The sequence below is a fragment of the Thermobia domestica genome, chromosome 7 (genome assembly GCF_964235325.1).
Source record: "Thermobia domestica chromosome 7, izTheDome1.hap1.1, whole genome shotgun sequence".
NCBI classification, from domain to species: Eukaryota; Metazoa; Arthropoda; class Insecta; order Zygentoma; family Lepismatidae; genus Thermobia; species Thermobia domestica.
The window spans coordinates 257,123,741-257,150,693 of record NC_137460.1 but is presented as its reverse complement, the minus strand read 5'-3'; the positions used below and the strand labels follow the sequence as shown (position 1 = coordinate 257,150,693).

Below are 26,953 nucleotides of genomic sequence, written 5' to 3'. Positions count from 1 at the left end.
ATTAATTCCGGAAATTTTATTTTATATTTTATAGTTTTTCTTCTTATTTGTATAAAATGTATTTAAATATATACTACAAAGTAAATACATTTTTCCTTAAGTCATTCACCCTTCGGTACTAACAGCATGTAGACACAAAAGTGCAACAATCCACATGATCGGAAGCTACACCTAACGTGCGTCAGTGTTAAGAGTGAGTGAAAGTTAGGAGAGAGAAACCAAAATATATGTAAACTGCCTCCTAATGCTATACTTTGCCAAATATCCTATGAATAAATAAGTATATATATATATATATATATATATATATATATATATATATATATATATATATATATATATATATTCCATCCGAACATAAAGAAAATTTAAAAAGAATACTAGTGACGAGAGGCATTTTAGCGCCATAAAATGTATTTAACTCGCTTTTCTTTAAAGCTGCTGATAATAACTTACTTTGAAAAATCTCATTTTGTTCCGTTCGATGTTATCTCTTAGTTGATATATGTCACATCTTCGTCAATTGTATGGTTAGTCCTAGAACTCATATTCAAAAATCTTGACACTTTTACATAGGTGGGTTGTAGTAGACCCCATTTGGGTATCTCAGTGGAAGTAATTATATATATGCTATTAGTACTCATGCTATTTTGACATATCCACACTCATTTTGACAACAAAAAATTTCGATATGTTTATCGTAAGAAGTATAGAATTCATCTAACTGTTTACATGTAGCTCTGTAGGAGTAATATTTTACTATCTTTTCCTTTTCTCTGAAGCTATGCTTCTTCTTTCAAGGTTTGTGCAATGCCAAACATAATTTGTGTAATATTATAATTTCATCAAACATATCTTCTGTAATAAAATACTCCTATGCGCCTTGTGGAGAAGTTGTTTTCATGCAGCGCGCTGGTCCAAGTGTGTGTGAAACACATTGACTAGTTTGACTGTGAGGTATACTGTACAATCTCTTCCGGTTAGAATACCTTATTCATCGGCTTTTGAATCCAAAAACAAGTTTCGTTGCTATTAGAAAATTCGATTTCACTTGAACTATTTTTTTTTTCGGATCATTATGCTGTGCATTTTCGAAGTATCCTTCTGCATCACTCTCCTCATGACTATTCAGGACGTTCCTCAGAAGATAAAACTCCTTCAGCAAGGCACTCAGACACACCTTCTCTGAAGTTACTATCTTCTAGAGTCATTGAATATCTGGTCTTCCGTTTCCTGAACTCGTTTTCACTGGCTAGTCAACGTATCTTGAATCTAACACCAAATTACATTCACACGTAATAATGAAACACTAACTTTACCCGAAGTAGAGTACTTCCTCTATGCCATTAAAGATATGAATAAAAGAGGTTTATTATTAGCTAGCAGGTTCATAAATATGTTTATAATCTAGGAAACTGAGAGCAAAATGGCTACATACAGAAAACCACAGATCAAATATAATGAATTCACTTTACAGTCAAGTAGATATATAAGAATTTTCGTTTGATAAACGAGTATTAGGATTTAAAATGAAGTTAATTTATCAACGCAATTTATAAAACACTTGTTAAAACTTAAGTCTATATTTAAATGGCAATAAAATGCATTTATCGAACAATGTTCGTGTAGAGCACTATAAACAATGAATTATTTCTTGTTGGGTTCTGGGAAACCCCAGGTATGGAAACTTGGAGTAGTGATACAAAATAAAAGAAATGTGTGAAACTATTGCTTGCACAAGGCTAAAATTACGTAAGTTACAAAACACATTTAGATATAATATGTCACGAAAGATGAAGATTTGATGCAGATTTGTTATACCACAAGGCACTTTAATTACTTCTATGGAGTCTGTCAGACCCTACATATGCATTCTAGGGTTAAAGAAAATAGTCCATAGTATTGTTAAGATTAATCCTTTCTCCTCGTATTCTTAATTTTGTCCTAATGAAAAGCGTACTGCATTGTTTACCAGGAAATGTATCGGGTGTTCTAAAAGTGATGCCCATGGACCTCAGAGCACTATTTTACAAGTCAAAATAAAGCGAAAATGTTATATGATGGGATGCCCTCGAAGACTTCCTTCAGCCGCTATCGGGAATCAAAATTTCACTACGTGGCAACATCGCATATTAACTTGGAACCATTATCATTGCTCTAGAAATCCATCAAACAGTTACATCAATAGTTAAGGTAATAAACGGCGCTTGTGTCAACGTCTATTGAGTTTACTGTCATCTCGAAAAAATCGATGTAATTATTAGATCTATTGATAGATCTAATCTATGGTCCTTTATGAGCGGCATTACCACATAGTGCAATTCACGTTTCTGGACGAGTACATAAAAGAAATCCCGATATAAATATGGTTGCCGATTACTATTGATTTAGTTTCTGAAGATGGTCTGTGCTAACATACCATCTTCTTCTTGACACATTAGTAGATAACCAGCGTTTAGTATATTAAATGTATATTCTTATAATTTACCGTATTAACTGGTGCATGGTGGGTTGGTGTGGATATTACTTTTATTATATACACTATGTTGCCGAAAGTAATCAGATACCTGGTACTTTTGGTTTGAAAGGCATCGCACGTAAAACTAATAGCACGTTGGGCCTCTGTTTGCTTGAATTATAGCAGTTATACTTCTGGTTAGGCTAGCTACTAAGTTCTCGTACACTGTTGGAAGGTTTGCTCCATTCCTTCAGCATTACGATTAATTGTGCCTGTTTGGTGTTGGTCGAGTGGATATGGGATTGAACCGTCGCTCCAATTCATCCCAAAGATGTTTTATACTTTCTAGGTTGGGGCTTTCCGGCGACCAGAAAAGTTCCTATATCTGATTCTTGTCAAACCATTACTCAATAGCGAATGCTGCATGAACAGGAACATTATCGTATTGATGTAGAAAGGGGCCTGTCCCAAACTCTTTCCGTAGTGTCGGCAGCGTGCTATTATCTAAAATGTCTTCGTACACAACAGAAGTCAATTAAAGCTAACGGGCCGAACAAAAACCAGGAGAAATGTCCAGAAATCATGACACTGTCACCATCATATTTCACGGTCAACACAATACACTTCGGTAAATGCCGTCTGCCAGGCATTTTCCAGATCCATACATGCCCATCAGAGTGCCAGAGCATGCATCATGATTCATCACTCAACGTTACATTCTTCCACTGCGACACAAAAGAAACGGACTGAAGTTATTACTCAGAGTACTTACATTATTGGCTGCTGTCGGTGGTGTCACCTTGAAAGTAGCCCCCTCTGCTTTAACTCACTTCTTCATCCGCTACTGCCACTATATGCTACATTCCTGGAAGTCATGTTCTGTAGGGTCCTTAGCACGTTTTCCGTTTTTATCTAACCTCATTAACGGAGGTATAATGTGTTTCTTTCAGTTCAGATTTGATATTAAAAACAAAAAAAGATCACAAGGTGCTAAATGGCCAGTACGACTGATGTTCTAATACTACAATGAATTTCTAGCCAAAAATTGCTGTACGGATAGTCCTTGTGAGCTTCTGCATTGTCCCGATGAAAGATTCAGGCACTTTCCCACAACTGAGGCCGTTTTTATTCGAACATCTTTACGAAGCTTCCTCAACACTTGAAGGTAGTAACGTTGATCTACAGTTTATCTGTCAGGAACACAGTCAATCATTACTATCACACAACTATCAAGGAACACTAGCAACATTGCCTTAAATTGGTAGTTTCATATTCAAGACATTTTAGCTGGGTATTCAAGCAGGGAAGCTCGGACTCTTCCACTGCATGGATTGTCATTTAGTTTCTTGGTCGTATGTAAATATCCAAGTTAATCATGGTTTCAAGAGATTTTCAAAGTTTCACGAGAAACTTACTGCTTATCATTTATTCTATTTTCACGCTCGTCACTTTTCGACTACGCACTCACTCACGTGTTCACTCTTTGTCGCTTATCTCGCGAATGGCTGGTCTGGGTGAGTCCAGTTCACTGTACTAGGTAGGAGAGGTATGGTAGTTTACCTTTGCAAAAACAATATGCATTACGTTAATTATTTTTAGTAATACAGTTACAATCCAGTTTTTATGTGCCGCACCTCGTGTAATGCCAAATAGTGTTAAAATTATTGGTATTTAAAATTTCTGTTGAAATATGTATTGGTTTTGTCTTATCTAATGGTGATACACATACCCCTAACAGTGACACACAGTTAATAGTGTGCTTAATACTGTTCGTAAAACTAGTCTACATTAGAAAGCTACTTGTCTTTTCTTTTTTGAACCAAAATGTAGTGGTTCAGTTCTATATATTCTCTTGCAATTTTACTTTTATCCTTGTTTATGTTCCCACAAATGAAAAGATGGGTTTCTTCTTGAACAGTTATAGATGTAATAGAATGTAACAAAACTTAAAAATTCTTTATGCAAATTTATTTTGCAGATTGATGCTGATGAGGGATATTGCCCTATAGATAATTATCACCTCGAAGTTAGAAACCAGTTAACCCAAGTCTCTTATCAAGTCACTTGTCCTTCATTCCCTTGCACGGTGACGGACCTAAATGTCTTTACACTGTATTTAGCGAAGCTATATTGGAATAATGACACAGTTGCATCGTTGAATGTGGTGACTGCAGAAGCAGGTAAAGAAAGCTTAGTTAAGGTAAATTTGTCTTTCTGATTCGTGACATAAGTTGTAGAATTCTTTTGAATAACATTTGGTAGGTTCAAAACTTTATACTATGTACCAGTTACTATGTTATGTATTAATTATGTAATATATTAAACATGCATTTACCTTATTTAAATATTTAATTATAAGAATTTCGTTTTAACTTATCTAGCTCTGCCCAATTGTTGTTTCGTGAAACGTATTGATTGGCAAGGAGCATCAAAATAAACAAAACTCTAACTAAAGCGCTGTACCACATATTCGTCCTCCGCACACCAAGAGAAAAAAATTGTCTAATTTATTAAAAATTAGTCTTTCTATTAATCAGTAAATAATGGATTTCTTTGTTTTAGATGAACATAAATTAATTTGCATATCAATTAGAATATTAGTAGTAATTAATTTCTTGGTAGTAGTAGTATCCTCATCTCATTTTAAGCTCTATAAACTTCGTTAAAAGTGAATACTCATTTGAGCATTTAATAAACTAAGCTAGTGGTTGCCATTGCTTGAAAGTGAAAGAATTGCATGTATAAAAATGTATAAACATGGAAAGGTATTAAGTTACAGAACGGAGAATATTAATAACGTGAGCAAAGGTGTTACAAAATCGTGCACATAATGCTTAATGTATGTAGGTTTATCCACTATAAAAATCCAGCCCGTTGCGATGTTTAGAATGAATTTTGTTACATACTAAATACGTCTAAACGAGATTTTCATCACGTTACCTTAATTAAAACGGGTATTCTAATGGACTGGGTAATGTTTAAGTCAAACATATAGTATCTCAGGACTCACTTCATATAATAAGCTAGAACGTGGTATACAAACACATCATTAAAAGCGACTAAAGTTGTGCCCCAGCATTTTAAAAGACTCAGTTGTGAAGGAGAACATTTTTTTTATTTATTTATTTATTTTTTTTTTTTTTGTCTTTACAAATTGAAAGCATCGAAGAGTTTAAGCCCTTTTTTTAGGAAATAGTAAACAATTGTATTTCACGTTGTTTCTATAATTACACATTAATAAAAAAAAATGTGTATTATAAAGTGGATAAGATAGTTAAAATATATGTTAAAAATAACATTTGCATCGATTGCAGTGAATGTTTGAACATTGTTAGCAGCACTTGCATCTACACAGCCTCTTATCATTGCACTTATATTCAAATATGGATTTTATTTGAAAAGCGTGTTCTTACATTTCTTTCAAATATGTTTCAAATTTGCAATTACTTATTTATTTATTGAACAAATTCCCAGATACAGCATAACATTTCCATTTTACCCAGGGAAATGTTAACAAGCTGGGGAAAAAATAGTGTCACCACATAGTGACAATGTAATATTATTTGGCCAAAACTCGTTTCGTTGCTCTTTCAAACACTGGGCTGCTCGAAAAAATGTCCAATGGTTAGATGATTATAGCAGTTCGGTATCCTGTAAAAAAGAGACATCTATGTAATTGCCAACTTAGGACCTGCAAGGTGGAATGGATGTGGGAAGGGACAAGTAGGGATAGTTCCTAAACAAATGTTTCCGATCTTATGTTTCCATTAACTATTTTATAAAGAAATTTCAGGTCAGAGGTGGTCAGTTAACTACGTCCAGAACAATACTACTTCCTATTTTCACCATCCATTAGAAGTGGCGCTAGTTTTAAATGACTTTTTTTATAATCTTACAACATGCTACAGTGGCCTATTACGGGAATATTCGATTAAAGGTGCTATTAGAGTTTTATAGAATGTTGCTAATGATGCCACATCTATTCTTCCAACGTAAAGAACGTTTATTATAGCTAGTATGTAAGTTGATACCAAAAATATTATATCATCTTAAAAATAGATGGTACACTTCTGCCAAGTTATAGTACGTCGGTTTTCTCTGCATGTTTCCCTGAATCTCTCAGAATAGTTGGACTCTGCTGTCTGAGCAAGTGGGGATGAAAACAGTCCTTTTATTTCAAGAATGTATAACTTTAATTCCAAAACTAGTATTGTGTTTAAATGATGAGATTAATTGCATGAACTCAAAGAATTTTGATGGTGTTGCCCGGAATTACTTGAACATAGTGTGGCGCCATCTTTTAAGTGTCCAGTAGGTTTAACTTAAATCACACTTTGTAAAGTATATCCGGTATTAAAAAAAGTTGATAGCTGGACAAATGTTTTACTAAAAATTATTTAAGTTCATGAAAACTTGAGGCTCATTCACCTTGACATTCACGAACCTCCAAAGGAGTTAGTATCAATATTTTCTTTTTGGCAAGTTCTAATATGCATTAGCTTCTTGAAGAGTGATGAAATAAAGTTTAGCGTCCATTTCAACATCAAGGCTGTATGGCACGTGCACCTGCAGCTTAATGTGGAATTCGAATCACACAAGCTCCTCAGGAATCGAACCTTGGTTTCCCCGTATTAAAGATCAGCCTCTTTCCTGGGAAACTTACGATTCAAAGTCAGTGATATATATAGAGCTAAAAGTCGCATTTATTAGTTGAATAAGGAAATATAAGCACTTGTTTGGAGTTGACTATGTTTCGGATATCAATTCTATGAAAATGTTCAAGTAACTATTAATATTATGACATTTTAAAATAAATGAGTGTTTTGTGCTATCTTTATATGGACACAATTAGTGCCATAAAATATTCAACATTGTTTTGATATTTATATTTATATCGTGATATTTATATTTATATTATCTCACAGTTAACGACAGTGCCACTAAGCAATACAAGAGAAAATATGAATAGAATTTTATTTAATAATTTGGTTGACTTAATTGAAGTTTCAGAATTTTTCTATAACCTCATTTTATAATATTTCTTTTGATTTGCATTTAGAATATAACAATGACGTTATCTTAAGTATAATAATTCCATGTTCACTTGTGAAACACTTCAGGTAGAGTATTCTAGTTCAAAATAGAAAATTACGTTTAAGCTCTCATTTTGAAAGTGGAACGCACAAATAACTATTCCCGTTACATCAGCCAGGTAATGTGTTTGTTGTCAACGTTTTAAGGACGTATATCATTCTCGTATGCAAGGTGATTACGTGAACACAACATATACGAACTGCAGTTAAACTTTGTTAACTTTGACTAATTGGGGAAATAAGTTAACCAGAATTATGGAAGTTTTAATTAACTAAAATAACCTGAATGAACAAGAAAAAGGGCATTAAAACTCCATTTATAGTAATAAAATACATGAAGTGTATAGGCCTAATTATATATACATTATTATTACTACGCTGAATTATATTGTGCTATGAACTGTACTATTTTCATACGCTGTATTTTCCAAAATTGGACACATAGAGTATATTTTTATTATCTCTCACGTAGATATGTGATGAACGTTTTGTCGTTGTTTTCCAGGGAAATTTTGCACCTTAGACCCAAGATGTATCAAGTCTTCTTTCTGCAACTTTCATTTAATACGTTCCAAGCTATTCTAAGTAAGAATATTCGGTTTTACACTTAAGTTAAATGATGTTGATATAATGGTTGTACTTTTGTCGGAGCTGAGAAGCTACATGTATTTTTCTAACACTAGTAATGTTCAATTTACTTGGATTAGGATTTGATTAAAAATAATTAGGAACTGCTGCAATATGTAAGATACATCTATAGTACATAGGGAAGGTTGTGAAGGTGGAGCGAATCATACAGAACAATTGAAATCTGAAATTACGAATGAATGTCAATATCTCGCATGTTTGCACGTGTATTATGGTCATTTGAATTTAAGGATGTAAATGTTTAAAATTATTAATTAAATTATTAGATATATGTATGCCGTTTTACAGCACCAGATCGAGTCATAGGTGCATATATGGCAAACACTTCTTCCACGTCAGTAATTATTCAGTGGCATCCTCCAATAAATCGCAATGGCTTAATACGATTTTATGAAGTTACTTGCAAGGTAAGAACAATTACGTTACCACGCAATTCTAATATTATACTGTAAATAAATCTGAATGCTTGCTCAGTATTTTTGACAAAGGTAACTTGAATAATATTTTTCAAGTTTATCTTATCCTATATATAAATCCGCAAAATTTAAAATTTGAAATGAATTTCGGAACATAGTACCCACCTCGAACCGCATGTTTACCGTATCAATTTGATTAAAGTCTGTCTCTTTAGGACTAAAACTGATTCAAAATTGATTGTGAAAATAGAGTGCCTCAGGAGTCCCTCAGGTTAGGGAGACGAAGCTTGCCATATATACTTATCATTCAAAGTAATTGCACCTGCTATTTTGCAAGTTCCGTTCCTAAGAAGGTAGGATTCAGTTCCCAAAATATTGTAATTTTCTATATTGTACTAATACAAAAGATGAAACACAAGGAAAACGTTGTTCTCCATAAAGTTGTATTATCTGTGCATAAACATGAATTTCATATACTACAATTACAAATGTCAGTTGAGTGTAAATTTGTTATAACATTACATTGATACTCTTATGACCAGGAATAATGAAACACTAACTGTGCTCATCATGAGTTTTGTTTATATTGTGTATCTGTTTTCAAGATGTTACAGAAATATTAAACAAAAAACTCTACTTTATTTCATTCAGGCTTCTAGAGTGCAATAACTTTAAGGTTAGTTATTATTTCGAAGTTGAATATCCACTTAAATATGTCTAACAAAATATCAGTTGAAATCACATTTTATTACGACCTTCAACAAAAATTACCAACATCTATCTCCTTCTAATTTACATGACTTCAGACTATAATATTAAATAAGAGACTTCGGAATATTATCTTCCAGCATAACTTCTTGCTACCATCCACATTACCTATATTACTATCTCAACGAAATATATAACTTACACATTTCAGGACAGCGTTTTTATCACAAGAATGAAGCAAATATTAAAACGCTTACTACTTGTTATGTGTATTATATCTCAACAAGTATAAACAGTTTTTATAATATTTCAGTAAATAATATTTTTCTAAATCCCGTGCAGCTACCGTGATTATTTTTTTGTTTTATTTCATCAGTTACACTGCATAGTTTTAAACCTTTTCTTTTTTCCAAAATATCACGCTAGTTGGAGGATTCTACAAATATATATATATATATATATAGGCATATATATAGGCATACTTATTTAGTATTTAAAAATACACTATATTTCCCATTTTCCAAGAATAGGTCAAATTAATTTTTTACTATGTTTTACACCGACAGTGCACTAATGTTCATTTCGCTTGGTAACAATTTCCGCCAGACGATCAAATGATTCGGATCCTATGTCAAATTCTAAATTCTTGTTTCTCATGGCCTTGATGGTAAAAGTGGACTTCAGTTCTCTTAAATGATCAACTAACACTTGATTTACTAAGATCTCGTTGATTGGTTCTTTTCCTGTAGTGATTATTTTCATATCTTCGAGACATCTTATTTAAATGTAAAAGTAAATAAAATGAAATCTTACTCTTTACGTCCCACGATTATGCCAGCTAGGCTAAAGGAGACGGTGAGATGAGAAATAAATGAAATGAAGAAAGTGAGAAGAAACAGGAAAACCCCGAGAAAACACACACGCGCTGTGTGTTCACCACAAAGTTCAGTTGTCGCGAGCTGGGATCGAACCAGGGATTCCATTATAAAAATGTCTTCCTAATATGAATCATAATGTGATAACATTCTTTGTTATAAAAACCCTGATATCTATTTGTTCTTAAAGTATTTAGGATCCCATGATAATACAATAATTTGATCATAGCTTCATATTCAATTTTGTACAACATTGTCATTATGTCTGCTGACTGTACTTCAAATCAGCACAAACCATAATGGAACACATTTTATCAATATTATTAACTGATAAACCTGCTTGTAACTATGTATAATTTTAAATAATTATCACATTACTGTTGCGATAAGTATTTTCCTCTTACCTCCCTGAACTATTTTCTTCGAATTTCAATAGCATTTAATCTCCCATTCCTACTTACAGTATTCACTATCTAATTTCCAACTCCTGTTCTGAAACTCTTCTTTCAGTTAGATATTCGTTCAAGCGAGCATAAAATTATCCTCTGAAAATTGTTTGAAAACTAAGAGTGTGTTTGTGATTTTTAAATTATTTAGGTTCCTTGTAATTGTCAAATACTTTTACTGATAAATGATTGATAGTGATGAATATTTACTGATAAATATTCTGTACTGATGATAAATACTATTTTCATCGCGTGGTGAAATATCTCTGGTAAGTAATAGTGCCTGCTTCCCCATTTTCTTGTTGTTTCCTTACAATAGTATTAGTATTTCAAGTCAAGATTTTATAGATACCTTTCTCTTTGTGTTATTGTTGATCTTGCGGCACAGTGGTGCATGGAGTCCATGGTTCGATCCCCGCTCGCGCCAAGTGGAATTTATGCTGGACAAATACCGTATGCTTGGGTTTTCTCGGGGTTTTCCGTTTTCCCTCACTTTCTTCCCTCCACCATTTTTATTCATTTCTAATAATCGCTTTCTCCGTTAGCCTACACGCCACAAACATGGGACATAAAACTAAAAATTTCATTTTTATTCGTATTACTTTTTCTTTTTATAAGAATATTCCCGCGTCCTCCATTATTCAGGCAGTGGTTGGCACATTGGTACTAGATATTGCCATTTTCTTACTCTAGACTTATAACCGATCAATAATAATCTCATTATCTTCTTTCACACAACCTTATTCAGAATTCCTCACGGTTACATTACCACTACTATTCTTATTCTATCAGTAAATTGTGCTGTAACTTCTTCAATTCCGCATTATTTTCTTTGCCTGCTTTCACACAGGCATACCAAATAAAATTGACTCTATTGCATTTCATTTTTGACATTTAACAATTCTCCTCACGTGACGTATGGACCATGTTTCTATGCTTTTTCTAGTTCTTTAGTCTCCTTTCTTGTTTTCCTATCCAGCTATTATTTTCGCCCTTCTTGAATAGTCTCACACAACTTACCTCAATCTGTTCATCGTAATTGGAGAAATATTTAAATCCTGAGTTTTATTCCCTCCAAAAGATTCGTATTGGTTCTTTCCCGACTGTTAAGAAAAGTAAGAATTCCCTGTTGAGTTCCATTCCGCAGCATTTTAAATCCCTAGCCATATCTAATCACGTCTTTATAATCAAAAAACATTATTTTCTTTCAACACATTATTTATAATACCACGTCGACACAAATCCTTAGTGGGTAACTTTTCTAGAAATAATCTTCTTTCATAGTAAATTTGAATCCATTGTAGTATATAAACATTCCCATCTAAATAAATAGAAGTGTTTATATAAGGTCTCCGTTGTAGAAATCTATAAAATTAGAGACGGATTTTGGAAGAAATTAAAATCTGTTACAGGTTTCTGTATGTTACTGTAGGCGTCTATGAAAGAACTAACATGTTTGCAGAAAATCTTTCTTTCTCTATGTTAGGATTAGCCTCAATTATGTTCGACAGAAAATGGTTAAATACATGTCTCATTTACATAATGTGTTGGTCGAAACTTTATAGAATTTAACATGTGCAAATATTAATGGTTGTTGGTTGAACTCTGTGTGATAATAGATTTGGCTGATAGAAATAAAGGGCCTTATGCAGAGTCGTTCTGAAGCATGATTACTGCCATACTAAAGCGTTCGACTAATCTATGATTCCTACAGTAGTCTGGGCTTTAGTATGACGCTAATCAAACGTCCAAACGACTCTGCTTAAGGCGGATACAATTTTTAACGAGGGTGTAACTAAAGTGTTAAGATAGATAGAGTGAAGATCATTTGCGATAAACCCAGAAAGTAGAATGAAGTCTTTCAATTTAACGTCCCACGTTTATGCCCATTAGGATAAGGGAGGATGATAAATGCAAGTGAATGATGATGGAAAAATTGATATAATTCGAATGTGGAAGGACACGGTGTATACCACCATACGCTGTTGCCCACCACAAATTGACTTGACCGGGATCGAACCAGGGACCCCATGCACCAGAGGTAAGTGCTCTACCACTGAGCCCCGTGTCCCCGTAAGTAGAATGAACAAAAGAAATACAAGAAAGAGTTAGTATTTCTCGGTTATAGCGCCAGTGCCTACAGCGAATAAACTGGGTATTGTTCTGTTTACATCTGTCTTCCAATTTCTGTGTCAATATCCTGCTTATTATGTACACGGAAGTGACCTTTACTTACAGTATGTCAGTTCTACTTTGGAGTTACCATTAAAAAAACATAAATTTGAAACTGCTCTAATTGAATTTCATCTATAAAGATGTGGAAGATAAGATAATTAACAGATGTGGATTAATAATTCAAGCTACCGTTTATAACCCGCCTATATTTATTTCTTCAAAAATATTTTCTAATTTTATACATTTATCTGTTAGTTTCGTCAATTATCCACAGTACAATTACTGGTGTTAAGATAGCTTTTATATCATGGATGATGTTACAGTTAAAATGAGCTTAAAAAAGCAAATAATGCGTATAAAAGATCCCTTTATTACTGTCTCACAAGGACAGAAAACTTTTATCATTTCTCTCAAACTATTCCATACAGTTGTGTTTACCAACAAAATAACAGCTCATACCCCAAGGAAAACAGCTAATCATTAATAAAAATATTCTTACAATATCATATCACAATGCTGTTGATCAATTCATCTTGAACAATCTATGTAAACCGTAGTAAAAGAAAATCATAGCTTTTGTTTCCTAAAAAAACAGTTTGATAGAAGTATTATTAGTTATCCAGATTCCACTACATAAGTGTTTTGTTGTTGTATGAATTACTGTATTGTACGTAATGAGACCTTTACCATACTTCCTCTGCACATCGGTTTGAACTTGTAAGAGTCACTTCAATCTGTTACTTTCTCATAGTACCCCGACGTAAATGAAGATGTTATAATAAACAATATTTCAAACTACCGTAAACGCGGGCTACTTGAGCCCATAACGAAAAAATGTTACTTGGTTCTCAGTGGACTCTCAACATCAGTAGAACTACTTATTTCAGTGCTTGGCTGATTCGCGTGGAGGTCTAGAAAGCTTTGTAAGTCACAGCTAGTGTCAGGACTGGCTATGGAATTTACAGCAAAGTTTGTTGTGGATTACAAGCTGCACACTTTCGTCTGGACAGGTATTAGCAATAGCCTAAAGCTGTAGATAAGTGCATAGCTTTCATATTCCATATAGTATCAAAGACAATTGAGGATTGTTCATGTCCTACATAATTCATTAATTGAATAATTTGTGGTTAAGTACAACTGAAAGTACATTATCTGCAAACACAGGTTACTTGAGCCCAACAGCAAACACCAGAATAAAGTCCGAAAAAGGAGATCATCTTCAAAAACAACCGAGACCACCATTCGAAAATGAAAGCAAGCATTGGCAGACACCACATGAGAAGATGACGCATTCAGCTTGAAATCAGGAGGTGAGAGCGACATCAGCATCGACAATGCTGATGAGGAACATGTAGGACAATTGACTATGAATTGTGGCCAGACCGAAGCCAAAGCAATACCAACCCCGGCACCTGTAACGAAAGGTGACCTCAAAATCGACAATTTTGTTCTGGTAAAATGGAACGGGAAGGAATATCCAGGAGTCGTCCTCGCTATAGAAGCAGAAGGTGTTCGAGTAGACTGCATAGAACCTACACTAAAGGCTTAGAGATGACCCAAAGACAAGGATGTCTTGGTGTATAAATGTGAAGATATGGTGATAAAAATAGAACGCAGAAAACAAATCAAGAGATGTTTGGTTACTTTAACTGGACAGTAAACACTGTTATATGCCTAATAATGTTTGTACAATGTCTCACAAATTGTGCTCAACATCACTTTTTAAGATTCACAGTCTCCACTTCTCTTCGTCAAATGAGAGAAGTATAGAATTTGGAAGCAAGCTGTCTTACATATGTCTCCAAAGTAAGCATCACCTCGAAGAAGCTCTCAACAAGACACACAATGTAATGGATAATTCAAACCATTGAATAAGATCCTCAGACACAACTAGCGTCAATTTCCTCCGTTCTAATGCCGACAAATAGAAATATAACATAATCTTAGCAAAGACAGAAGTATAACGGCTTCCATAGTTATGTTAATTTCTTCTGCTACGTTACAGTTCCTGATTCGAAATATATATATTGAATATTTATACACTACACGAGATTATCATGAATTAAACAATAGTTATGCACTTTTGAATATGTATATTCATTTCCAACATGGGGGGCGCGGTGGCTCAGTGGTAGAGCGTTCACCTCTGGTGCTTGGGGTCCTGGGTTCGATCCCAGCCCCTTCCAAGTGAACTTTGTGGTGGACAAACACCGAATGCGTGGGTTTTCTCGGGGTTCTCCCGTTTAGTCCCACTTTTTTCATTCCACCACTTCATTCATTACTCGTCATCACCGTCTCCTTTAGCCTAACCGGCGTAATCGTGGGACGTAAAACTCAAAGATGTCATTTCATTTTCATTTCCAACATATATCGTGTTTGTCACGTTAACATATTATACATTCTGTCTTTACAAGACGGCTTTTCGTTCTTTTTTAACTTTCTCAGTTACCATAACAACGGCATCAAACAGATAGACAAATTTTCATAACAACAAAATTATAAATATTTCAATGTGATACAAATGTTTAAATTATGTCTTTATATTTTTCTTCTTCTTCTTCTTCTTAATAGCTTGTGCTTTTAAAATAGCACTTTTGCCGGTAAATATAAACAATGCTTAAAAAGTACATGCAAATTATACATTGTTATTATTTTTGTTATTATTACCTTGCAATCTAGTCTGACTCTCATAATTTTGAACTATCATTATTAATTTATTAAAATTAATACATTGGAAAGAGACTGATACTTTCTATGGCCTAACCGGAAATAATGTTCTTATTGATACAATAATACGTGATTCCTGCTGATATGGATTGATCTGTTTCAAATCATTATACGCTGAGATTACAAAATCTGTAAGGCTTTTGTCCACTTTAGGATCAAAACGTCGGTTTCTAATTTGGGCATCCTGTTCTATTAACATAAAACGCTCTCGAAATTTACTAACAGCGCATTTTTAAAATCGGAATAATTACGCAGACTACCTCTGATTGCTTTGTACCATATCGAGCAAGGTCGTAACAAAATATGCGGTATGATTTTGAGGAAATTAGCCTCATCTATTACAATCAGTTCGCACTCTTCCTGAAATTTCTCGAAGGTACTCGCTGAAATGTCCTCAGATCTACCGCTGAATTTAGTTAATGATCTCATTTCACTGAATTTCAGGCGAACATCATTAATACTAAAATACTTTAAATATGGAGATTTTACGTGTGTATGGTTCCTGCGACGTGGTCTTCTTCCTTCGTCCTCAATATTTGATATGGTATCTTCCCTTTCAGAATAGACTCCTGATGAGTTATTGTCTTCTTCACAGGGTCTTGACTGATTTCAGATATGTTCTTAATACACAATGTTGAGGATAGGATCAGGATTACACTTGGCCGTACTGATTTTCTCTTTAATGGTATGAATCTCTTCTGCAGTCTTCGAATTTGGTTTGTATGCTCGTTAACTTGCGTTTCGACTACACCAACAGTACTTCTCATCACTGCAAAGCTATGAATAATTTGTTCCATCCTATTGTCGGTTATTTCCAATTTAGTGTTTATTTGCTGCGTTACTTGTTCCAATATGGAATCCATGTGCTGTCCTATTTGTAGTTTTACATCTTCCAATCTAGAATTCATTTGCAGTCCTATTTGTTGTGGCACTCGTTCCAATTTGGCATCCATCTGTTGTGTCATGGAATTCATCTGCTGTCCTATCTGTCGTAAAAGATTAGTTACATCTGATGAAGTCTCAATTGCTGGAATATCATCAACTCATATATTGGTATTCATTTTAGGTTTTCAGTATTCATTTTAGGTCTTTTTTTCTTTTAATGCGTAGTAAAAGATAATCCGTGATGCTGATTGAGTTTGTTTACTAATACTTCTAACTAATCTCAAAGTTCCATGGTTTCGGCACCATATAAATATGTAACGTTAATTTCTTCTCCTACGTCCCATTCCCTGATTCAAAATGTATGTATTAAATATTTATACATTACACGAGATTATCATGAATTAAACTGTACAGTTATGCACTTTTGAATACATATATTTATTTCCAACATATATCGTGTTTGACACATTAACATATTATACATTCTGTCTTTACAAGATGGCTCTTCGTTATTTTTTATCTTTCTCAGTTGCCATAACAACGGCGTCAAAGAGATAGACAAATTGTCATAGCAACAAAACTAATAAATATTTCAATATGATACAAATATTTAAATTATTTCTTTATATTTTTCTTCTTCTTCTTCTTAATTACTTGTGCTTCAAATAAGGGAGCACTTTTTCCCGTAAATATAAACAATACTTAAAAAGTACATGGAAATTATACATTATCGTTGTACCATGCCCAGAAAAATGGAACCTGTAGTACATACAAAAGTGTCTTGGACATAATATTAGTGCCCTCACCTCAACTAAAGGAGGGACTTTTACAATGTGCTGCATGAAATTGATAGTGCAGTAGCGTTAATTTTAACTGAATAATAACTACAGAATAGTTGCATATTATATTCTATATTATTAATACAATTGCAAGTTAAAGTTGAAATGTTAACATCTTTTGTTTAAATTATAAGATTAGCAAATCCGATGTCTGTTACTAGTTTGTGATATGCAATAGCGTGTTTTATATTTTTAAAAATCTAACCTGTTTTAAATTGATTTTAAAGCACTTTTTTGTTTGTTTACTGTTTACATACATGCAGAATTAGGTAAAAAATGCGTAAAAGACCAAACAACTAAGAGTGAATTAATCAATCAGAAAATAGTATACGAGAAACTTTAATAATAATTGTTAGAAGAAAGTGTTATTATTCAGTTAGATTAAAATAGTAATCTAACTGATTAGTAAAAAGAGATTAAAATAGTTCGAAAACCTTCTAAATATACATTTTTGGTATGTGTTTTACTCTGAAATTTAACTAGATTAACCCTTCTAGCTTTCAGATGTATATAGCTAGGCCTTATATAACTGAACCAAATTTTTAAACCTAGTAATTTCTAAAATTTAAGGATGGTGGTCCTATGTATTCCTTCCAGTACTTAGAGCTGGGCCAACTTACGCATGCCAGAAATTAGAGGTGTGGTCCTAGGTACCTCTCGAGTCACACCCCTAGATCATTGACAACACGGCATGTAAAAATGGGCTGCCTTAGTCGCGCTAATGTCTGTTAGTTCCCTGTAGGTATTGCTTTTGTGAGTGATATGCTATAAGAATGTACAGGCTGCGCCATTAACAACGAGAAGATGTTCAACCATGTTATATTTCAGGTAAGATCTTTAATGTTAGTCGTAATACAGTATGTTCTTTTTATTTTCTCGTAGCATGCTGGCTTTAAATCGTGCGATAGTGGTGAAATCGACGAATCATCAAATTGCGTAGAGAATACAACTGATACTCAAATAACGCTGGAATCCCTGATTGCATACTCTTATTATATAGTTACGATACGGGCGTTCACTGTAGATTATGGGGCGCCAGTGCAACTTACTGTTGGAACTACTGAAGGAGGTATTTTCTAATTTTTCCTTAATACTTAAATGTATTCTAAAATAAAAATGAAGTACTATTAACTGATAGCGAGAAATGTAGAACATAATATATATTTCAAAAAGATTTCAGTTTAACTAATCCTTTGGGATAAATAGTGCTTTGGTTGATAGAAATTCTATAAAAACCGAAATAAAATTTCTCTCTTGTATTTAAAAAATACAATACTAGGTTTCTGTTTTCTTAAATAATGAAAAAGCCATTAGTAACGTTAAATCTTTCAAAACCTAGCATTACTAAACAAAATCTGTACGGCTAATTGTAATTCAGCAGGTGAAACGAAATCACAAATTCGCGAACTAAGAGTACTTTTGGCGATTGAATTCAACCGGAAATTCGATAGATCGGAAATTCAATTGAATAGGACTCCAACGTAAAGTGCAAACAAAACTTTATAGGCAAATATACTTTGTAGCATATTATATTTTCATATTAGAAAAGGAAACTACATAGCAAAAAGTATGATTACATAGTAAATAAATAAATCAAACAAGAAAAAATAATTTAAAACCTCATTTCATTTACTGGTGGAGCAGTAATGTTAAAGTGTATATTAGTAATTGGTGCAAATTGTTTACCATTGTACTTCCATTATATAATTGTTAACCATTGTATTATTATACTTCCATTATATAATGTACAATATTGTTTTCCGTATGTTCGTTTTAGTCCTACTTAAGATGCAACTTCTATATGCTACTATGCAAATTATATGTTTTATCTATACGACTTTTATGTCCTACTTTGCAAATTATATATTGTGCTATTCAACTCACGTATCTTACTATAGAACTTTCATAATGTGCTGTGCAACTTATTTATCCTACTTTATAAACTTTTATAATCTATATACAACTTTCATACCCATCTATACACCCCCTATACACCTTATATATCCGACAATACAACTTTATAGGAAACAAAAGAATCTATGTAAAAAGAAGATCCGCGTAAAAGGTATTCCGATCATAGAAGAAGAAGAGATAGATGATGAAGAAAAACACCCAGGATTTTAGAAAATAAAGTAGTAAAAGCTGTTAGAGGTACGCAGAGGAAAAAGATCACTGGAGACGACAACATACCAGTGGCTTCCCTCAAGAGATTACCAGATACTGACTTCACTTATTAAGGAAAGCTACCTGAGTGGGAAAATACCAAAGGATTTTCTAGATGTTACAATGGTTTCAGTAAGTAAGAAAAAGTAAGCAAGGAAGTGCAGTGAACACAGTAACATTAGCCTTATTTCCCACACTGAAAAGGTTAATGGGAGCATTCTAGTCAGGCGTCTCAAAAGCACAGTAAAAGAGAAGAAATGATGAACGAATATCAATTTGGGTTTCGAAACGAAGATGACACAGAGATGATATTGGGTTGATGTGAATTGTATCAACAAGTTCTTGACGTAAACGAAGAGTTGTGTTTGTGCTTCACCGACTGGCGAAAAGTTCGAGCAAGTCAGTTAGAACAAACTTCTGAGAATATTTAATGAAATGGCGTCAATTACAGTGATTCGCAAACAATGACTCATTCGCAAACTGCAAAGAGGACAACGAGTGAAATTGAGATTGAATCAAGGGAAGAAGAAAATTGTGGAGATTAGAGGAGAACGACAAGGATGTAGTGAGTCACCCTAATTATTCAACATGCACAGTGAATTCTTAATTAAAGAAGCATTAGTGGGAGTTGGATATTTCAAGATTGAAAGGCAGATTATTAACGTCAGTTATGCGGCCGACACAGTTATTATTGCTAGAACCGCAGAAGAACTAGAGAAGATAATGGACATAATAGTTGACAGTTTGAAATATATGGAATGCGAATCAACGTCAAAAAATCGAAAGTTATGAGGACATCCCGAGGAAATGTACGACAAAGAGAACTTAAACGGGTTATTAATTTGAAATCTGGGAAGTATTTGACGAAAGACGATTGCTGAACCAAAGTGATCATTCAATAAGAAGGAAAGATCCAAGCAAAAAGGGTAGGTTTAATATTGGACTAAGAAAGAAGCAAGTCAAGTGCTGTGTATGGGGTGTTGGGCTGTATGGTTCAGAAACTGGGATGTTGAGGAAGTTAAGAAGAAATGTTTATAGGGCTTCGAAATGTGGTGTTGAAAAATATAATGAACAGAGAGAGTAGTATAACGAGAACATTCTAAAACAGATAGAAGAGAAGAAGATGCTTCGAGCTATCATCCTTTGTACAAAGGCCATTTGGTTTGGACATAACCTGCGAAGAAATTGTCTTCTTCATACTGCCACAGAGACAAAAAAGGAGAAGAAGCAAGGAATAGAAAGAAGAACAGACGTGAGCAACTATTTGAAAAATATAATAACATATTGGGAGTTAAAGGAGGAAACTGAATATCGAGAAAAATAGAAAATTCATTTCCAACTTCAAACTGATATTTAACAGTAATTCGAAAGAGAGAACTTCGTAGAAATATCATCAATCGTATCTCTTCTTTTGTTCTTAGAAGCTTGTAATCTAAGAATTATATATTGTGTGTTATTTATAGTGTATTGTAATATTCTTTAGGTTTTGGAAAAGTTAATCGTATATCTGGTTTAAATTCCTCACCTCGCTTTATTACAAAACTTAAATGGATGTACAAACTACATTACATTTTTTCTGTAAGAAGCGAAATATACAAGATATTTTTAATTTCCTTAAGATGATACTCAAGATCTCTTAAAGGAGGAGGAGTTAAAGGAGGAAACTGAATATCGAGAAAAATAGAAAATTCATTTCCAACTTCAAACTGATATTTAACAGTAATTCGAAAGAGAGAACTTCGTAGAAATATCATCAATCGTATCTCTTCTTTTGTTCTTAGAAGCTTGTAATCTAAGAATTATATATTGTGTGTTATTTATAGTGTATTGTAATATTCTTTAGGTTTTGGAAAAGTTAATCGTATATCTGGTTTAAATTCCTCACCTCGCTTTATTACAAAACTTAAATGGATGTACAAACTACATTACATTTTTTCTGTAAGAAGCGAAATATACAAGATATTTTTAATTTCCTTAAGATGATACTCAAGATCTCTTTTGTGCTCGAGATCTCTTCTGGAGAAAAAGCAGAAGATTTATCCTGTTCATACCAGCTGGAGAAGAGGTAAAATATGTACGATATATCGTCTTAGAAGAGCCTGGACAGGGACTCTCACCTTGGCGGCTAAGAAGATAAGAGTCCTGCTCGTAGAACCTGAACAAGTTTCTATGTCAACAGGAACCAGCGGTTGCAGTGCACCGATTCAATAAATTATTCTACACAAACCAAGCACATAATTTCTAATGAACTACTATCGTCATGTATATTTCTAACTTCTCTGCATATATCCATTTACATAATAAAGTCTACTAAACTATTTAGCACACAAGATATTGTCTGATACATCGGCAACTGTAACTAATTAACCTTGAGCATTATTATAAATCTTAAACAATCTAAAATTCACATGAACACATCTGATAATTAGCCTAACTTCTATTTAAAAAATCAAACCTATATAATAGTGTCACTTCCCCTCCCTGTTTGGGGATTACAAATTTCCTACCTGCATATGAAAAGATTTCTTTAACTGTGAATAGTTGGCTATCTGCTAAATATACTTCTATCTAAGCCTTAGAAATGGCCTAAGTTTTATTAAACTCTGTATGTTTCCTAATGTCAAATATATGAATTTCTCTTACAAGTTAGAAAATACAGAGCTGTAAGTTCAAGAACAATTCTTGTGAGATTTAAACTTGTAAGGCTCTACGAAATAATACCGTTACAAATTCCAGAGTTAAAGGAGATGCTTATACCGCATGAGGATGTTGTATTTGTATTATAAACCGTCATATCACTTACGTTCCATTATTAAGTGCATTATAAATAAGTTACAAAGTAATAATCCTCTACTGTATTTTGTGTGTGTTAACTCAAAGTGTGTCTTTGGCTATTTCATTCCGGCATTATTTTATTAACTATTACATGAAAAAACAAAATATAATTTTCTAATATATTTTATCTGTTTTGCAGACACGGAATTAGATACTCCCCTTGAAATACTTCCCGTTCAAGATGTGACACCAACAAGTGTCAGAATGCAGTGGAAGGAACCCAACTGCACAATACTTCGCAGCAAACCGTTTTACATAGTCCAAGTACGAGGAGACGACCAGTGGACGACCAACTTTCTTAAAACTTACAACTCCTCAACTGCATGGATTACGATTGATGGATTGCAACCTTTTAAGAAATACCATGCAAGTATATCTCTTCAGAATTTACTCAATACTGCCAGCGCTGAGTTCACTTTCCAAACAAAAGAAGGAGGTAATATTGATATAACTTGCAACTAAATGATCTCTATATTAGTATTGCATCCCTTTAGTATTTGTTAAAAAAAGTAGAAGAAAGCCTCGTTTTCATAGAAATTAATCCATGTCTCTACCATATTTCATCCCGAGTGCGATCTTTGGGAGGGACGGGAAAATTTCTTCACTTTTATTTGTCCCAATATAAATTTCCTCAATAAAATGTACCAAAATATATAATACATTGGGTATTGTCTCATACCACGCCAACTGTAACTGATAAATGTTCAACATCGTTTACAAATTTTTAACAATTTCTATCAGGCTCAAAAAATCACTAAAACTCTTTGAGATGAGTAACTGGGGCAACCTGAATAAGTAAAGAAGACAAATCGTGGCTCTGACTCTATCACGATGAGAATGTTTGAGTTAGGATTAGAAATTAGGTACCTGGGCTTCCGGCATCTATGTTCATGCTAGCCTTTAACGTAGGAGAGAACATGTCTCTCTGCGATTACACTGCTCGTGTAATTGAGAAGGAATAAAAGAATGGGGAAAGAGAGGAAGATAACTCAGATTGTTATCGGAGGTAACATCCCAGCATTTGCCTGGTTTGAATAAGGAAACCTTCACTCAGAATGTCTGCTCTGAATGAACTTGATCGAGTTTCACCACCAGCAATTGTAACGCCCCTTCCACCTAGTATCCTCAGAAAGCTTCCAGTCCGACAACTATTACCATTCAAAGTAATAATAATAATAATAATAATAATAATAATAATAATAATGAAAAGAATAATAATAATCGTCAGTCCGAATGCAATCCGATAACATCTAGTCGATGGGACTTGGGCCGGAAGATTTAGTTCTCCATTGTACAATTTGTCAGTGTAGATTTTAATTATTTTCCAATATTTCCAAATACCACAGAAAAATCAAACATATATAGGAAATAAATATAATATACCAAATAAATAACTACAAAAGAAATTCAATTTTATATAACAATTTTATTAACAAACTTGGGTTGTGTATTTACACTATTGCGTTAGAATAATGTAGATAAACTATCGAAATAACATAACAAGAAAAAATATTAAAAAATATATAGTAATAAAAAATCTGAATGATTCTAATATGCAGTGATTTTCTTTAATCTTCTTAAATTCTAAATAGAATGATAATTTAAATATTATTCCTCAAAAGACGATTCTATTTCATAAGAAAATATAACTGGAACAATTTAATTTTCTCTTAATTTCGAAGATTTTTCTCAATAATAATTCTATCAACGTTACTTCAAATCTGAATTCATAAAGTAAAGTGAACATTTAACAATTTACTAGCGCGCTTCTAAATTCTTCACTTTATGAATACTAACAAGATCCAAGTTAATGAGACAATTTAATTTCAAGCAAATAAGTATATATCAAATCTCTTAATCTGTAATTAAATAACTTTACTTTCATTTAAACTCTCAGTCTCAAATCTAGAACAGTAGAATAAAAATGTTGAAAACTTCAATTCTCAATTACATATATCATATTCAACATTTCAGTCAATTCTAAGTCAATAATATTCATATCACTCATTAAACTTTCCATAAACGTGGAATGAGAATGCTAGAGGAAAAAATAATTTTGCAGTCTGTTTTTACGGTAAAAATACTTTGAAAACTCAATAAGCAACCAATATTAACTGTAAACTGAAAAAGAAACCAACTTAATCTGGAAATATTGGAATTATAGTGATTTGACCAAAAAAGGTGATGTTTGTCCCCCCTTACTACTTAGAACTCCGCGAAAGATCAAAATTGCAGAAAAAAACGGAAATTTACGAAAGGGTGAAAATACGTTGGAATTGCATTAGCAATACGACCTGGATTGGATCACAAGTCAGACAACCGGACAAACATAAATTTAAACAAGCCACAGCAACTACTTGGAATAAGTTAGAAATTTCACTCACCTTTACTTGATTCTAGCACGGATTTACCTTCAATGTGTTAACCTCTCTCTCTTTAGGTAATACGACTTCAGTCTGAGCTTTTCTGGTTATCGAATAAAATCAAATTGGTAGAAAAACGTCAGTTTTCTTATGTAACGTAATTCCTCACAAAAATCTTTCCGTGCCTTAGTTTCCTCACAAAAATATAAAGCATGAAAGATTTATTACTGGTTTTTAAGCAAACTAAACCAGCTAATGCCCAATAGGGAATTACTATTAACATGATCTAATCGGGTTTTCACTTGGCACAAAAGCCCCCCCACAACACTGCCCTTTAAATGAACTATTTCTCTGCACAGAATTGAAAGAAATTGAGAACATAAGCTTATAAAGCAAATAACTATCTGTGCTATCAATTCACAAGCATTTAACACACTTTCAAAGAATGCTTTCACACTCTGATTCTCTTTCATAACTTAGTAGCCACAAAAAGAGGAAAGAAAAAGAGCCCGTTTGACTTGCCACTAAGTTTGCTTGCGAGAATTGAAATACCAAGGAATAAAACATTCCTTTTTCTACTAATCACTTTGTAATATATAACTGACATACCACCAATATGACTTTATCAAAAGACGTCGATAATACACACATCACACTAACAAGAAAAACAACGGTGAACTATTCTCAATAAAGTGAAACCCTGTCGAAACGAAAGTACAATCCATCGACTGGACAATCCTCCGGCTAGACAATCTTCCGGCTAGACAATACGAATACAAGTAAAGTAGGAGCGGAACCTACTTTAGCTTGTAGAGTCGGATACGTTGACCACGCCCCCTATCACGACTGCAATCATTTCCTCTAACAGTCTTTCCAACTGTTGTTACCTCAAAATTCCATATATTTTAATGATTTTTTCTTCCTACTTTTTTTACTTTTTTTTACTTTTTCTTTTCTTTAAAAAGAAGAACATATCAAGCCAAACCAATGATTCTAACATATTCTATAGTAACTCTTACAACATATTATGATTTTCTCAATCTATTCTACAGTGCTTTTTTCCCTTATTAGTTTGATTACTCTTGTGACGCGTCCATATTCGTCGGCCTCATTCCGTACGAAGACGACACGGCACAAAGGACAACTTACACCAAAGTAAACAGCGAAAGCGACTATGCTATACGAAGCCACATGACCCCAATAGGTCAAACAAAAAATTCTATAGTACTGTAGTACATATCAGAACAAACTATCCGAAAATGGCAAACATATTACTCCATTGATAATGTTCATAGCTAAACAAAGAGATATAAGTGTTAATATCCACATGTACGGTTTTCGAGAAAATTGAATATTTGGACACTTCAAACGTGATGCTGTATGGTACTATGATGAAACTTATACTCAATCAAGCGTTTCGTTATGCTGCTTTCGAGATATCTGTACACAGTATGGATAATGAAATACACCCCGAAAACTATGATGAACTTTTACATTTCAATTTTTCTTTAACTATGATATTGTGAATACAAGCTACAAATATCAATCGATAGAAACTTTCAAGCTGTATTAAATAACACCCTTGGTAACAAATACTGATGCGTAAATTACAAAAAATAGGAGAGAAACCCAATTTTATAAACTTACGTTATATATCATTTGTTATCAATAAGAATTACTAGTTCTTTACTTTGTTGAAACTGACTTTTCAGTTTTGATGCACTGCATAGAGTACTTGTATATAAGATATGAAGTGCAACATTTAGCACTATAGAATAGATATGTTTGAGGTTCTCAATTTACAAATTGTCTAATACACCACAGAATTATTACTAAATTCTATTTAATAATTAAAATTAGGTTTTATTAAAGAATCAAGGATTCCTGTTTCAGTGATTTGAAACGAAGGGAACACACATTGTTTTTATTGGAAATTTTTGAGTTTCTCTATCGACGATAATCCACTAAGACTAAGGGAAACAATGATGGTGAGATGGATGATAATGATGGAGTGATGAAAGTAGAAAGAAGCGCAAGAAGACAGAGAAAACCCACATAAGCGGTGTTCGTGCACCCAAAACCCAGGTGCAATTGGAAAGCACTCTACTAGCGAAACACTGCGGCCCTTGTTGTATTATAATTTAACGGTTTACATAATTCTTTTATTTGTTGTGGGGCTACCATGGTACAGCGTACACCTGTGCTGCGTGATTTTCATGGTTTCATTCCACCAAAGTGAACTTTTGGTGGACAAACATCGTTTATATGCTTTTCTTGGAGCTCTCATACGTTCCAGAGTAGGTCATAATAGTGTTTGTTTTG

The 26,953-nt window shown here is 33.4% G+C and overlaps 1 protein-coding gene across 1 annotated transcript in view; it reads left to right on the top strand.

Annotated features, from left to right (window-relative positions):
- LOC145690849 (uncharacterized) overlaps positions 1 to 26,953 on the top strand; it is a 269,031-nt gene that overhangs the window by 155,716 nt on the left and 86,362 nt on the right. Inside the window, exons 14-17 of the mRNA XM_081766211.1 lie at positions 4,437 to 4,638; positions 8,488 to 8,606; positions 18,153 to 18,339; positions 22,408 to 22,704. Coding sequence (XP_081622337.1) covers positions 4,437 to 4,638; positions 8,488 to 8,606; positions 18,153 to 18,339; positions 22,408 to 22,704 — 805 coding nt within the window. The remainder of the gene's footprint in view (positions 1 to 4,436; positions 4,639 to 8,487; positions 8,607 to 18,152; positions 18,340 to 22,407; positions 22,705 to 26,953) is intronic.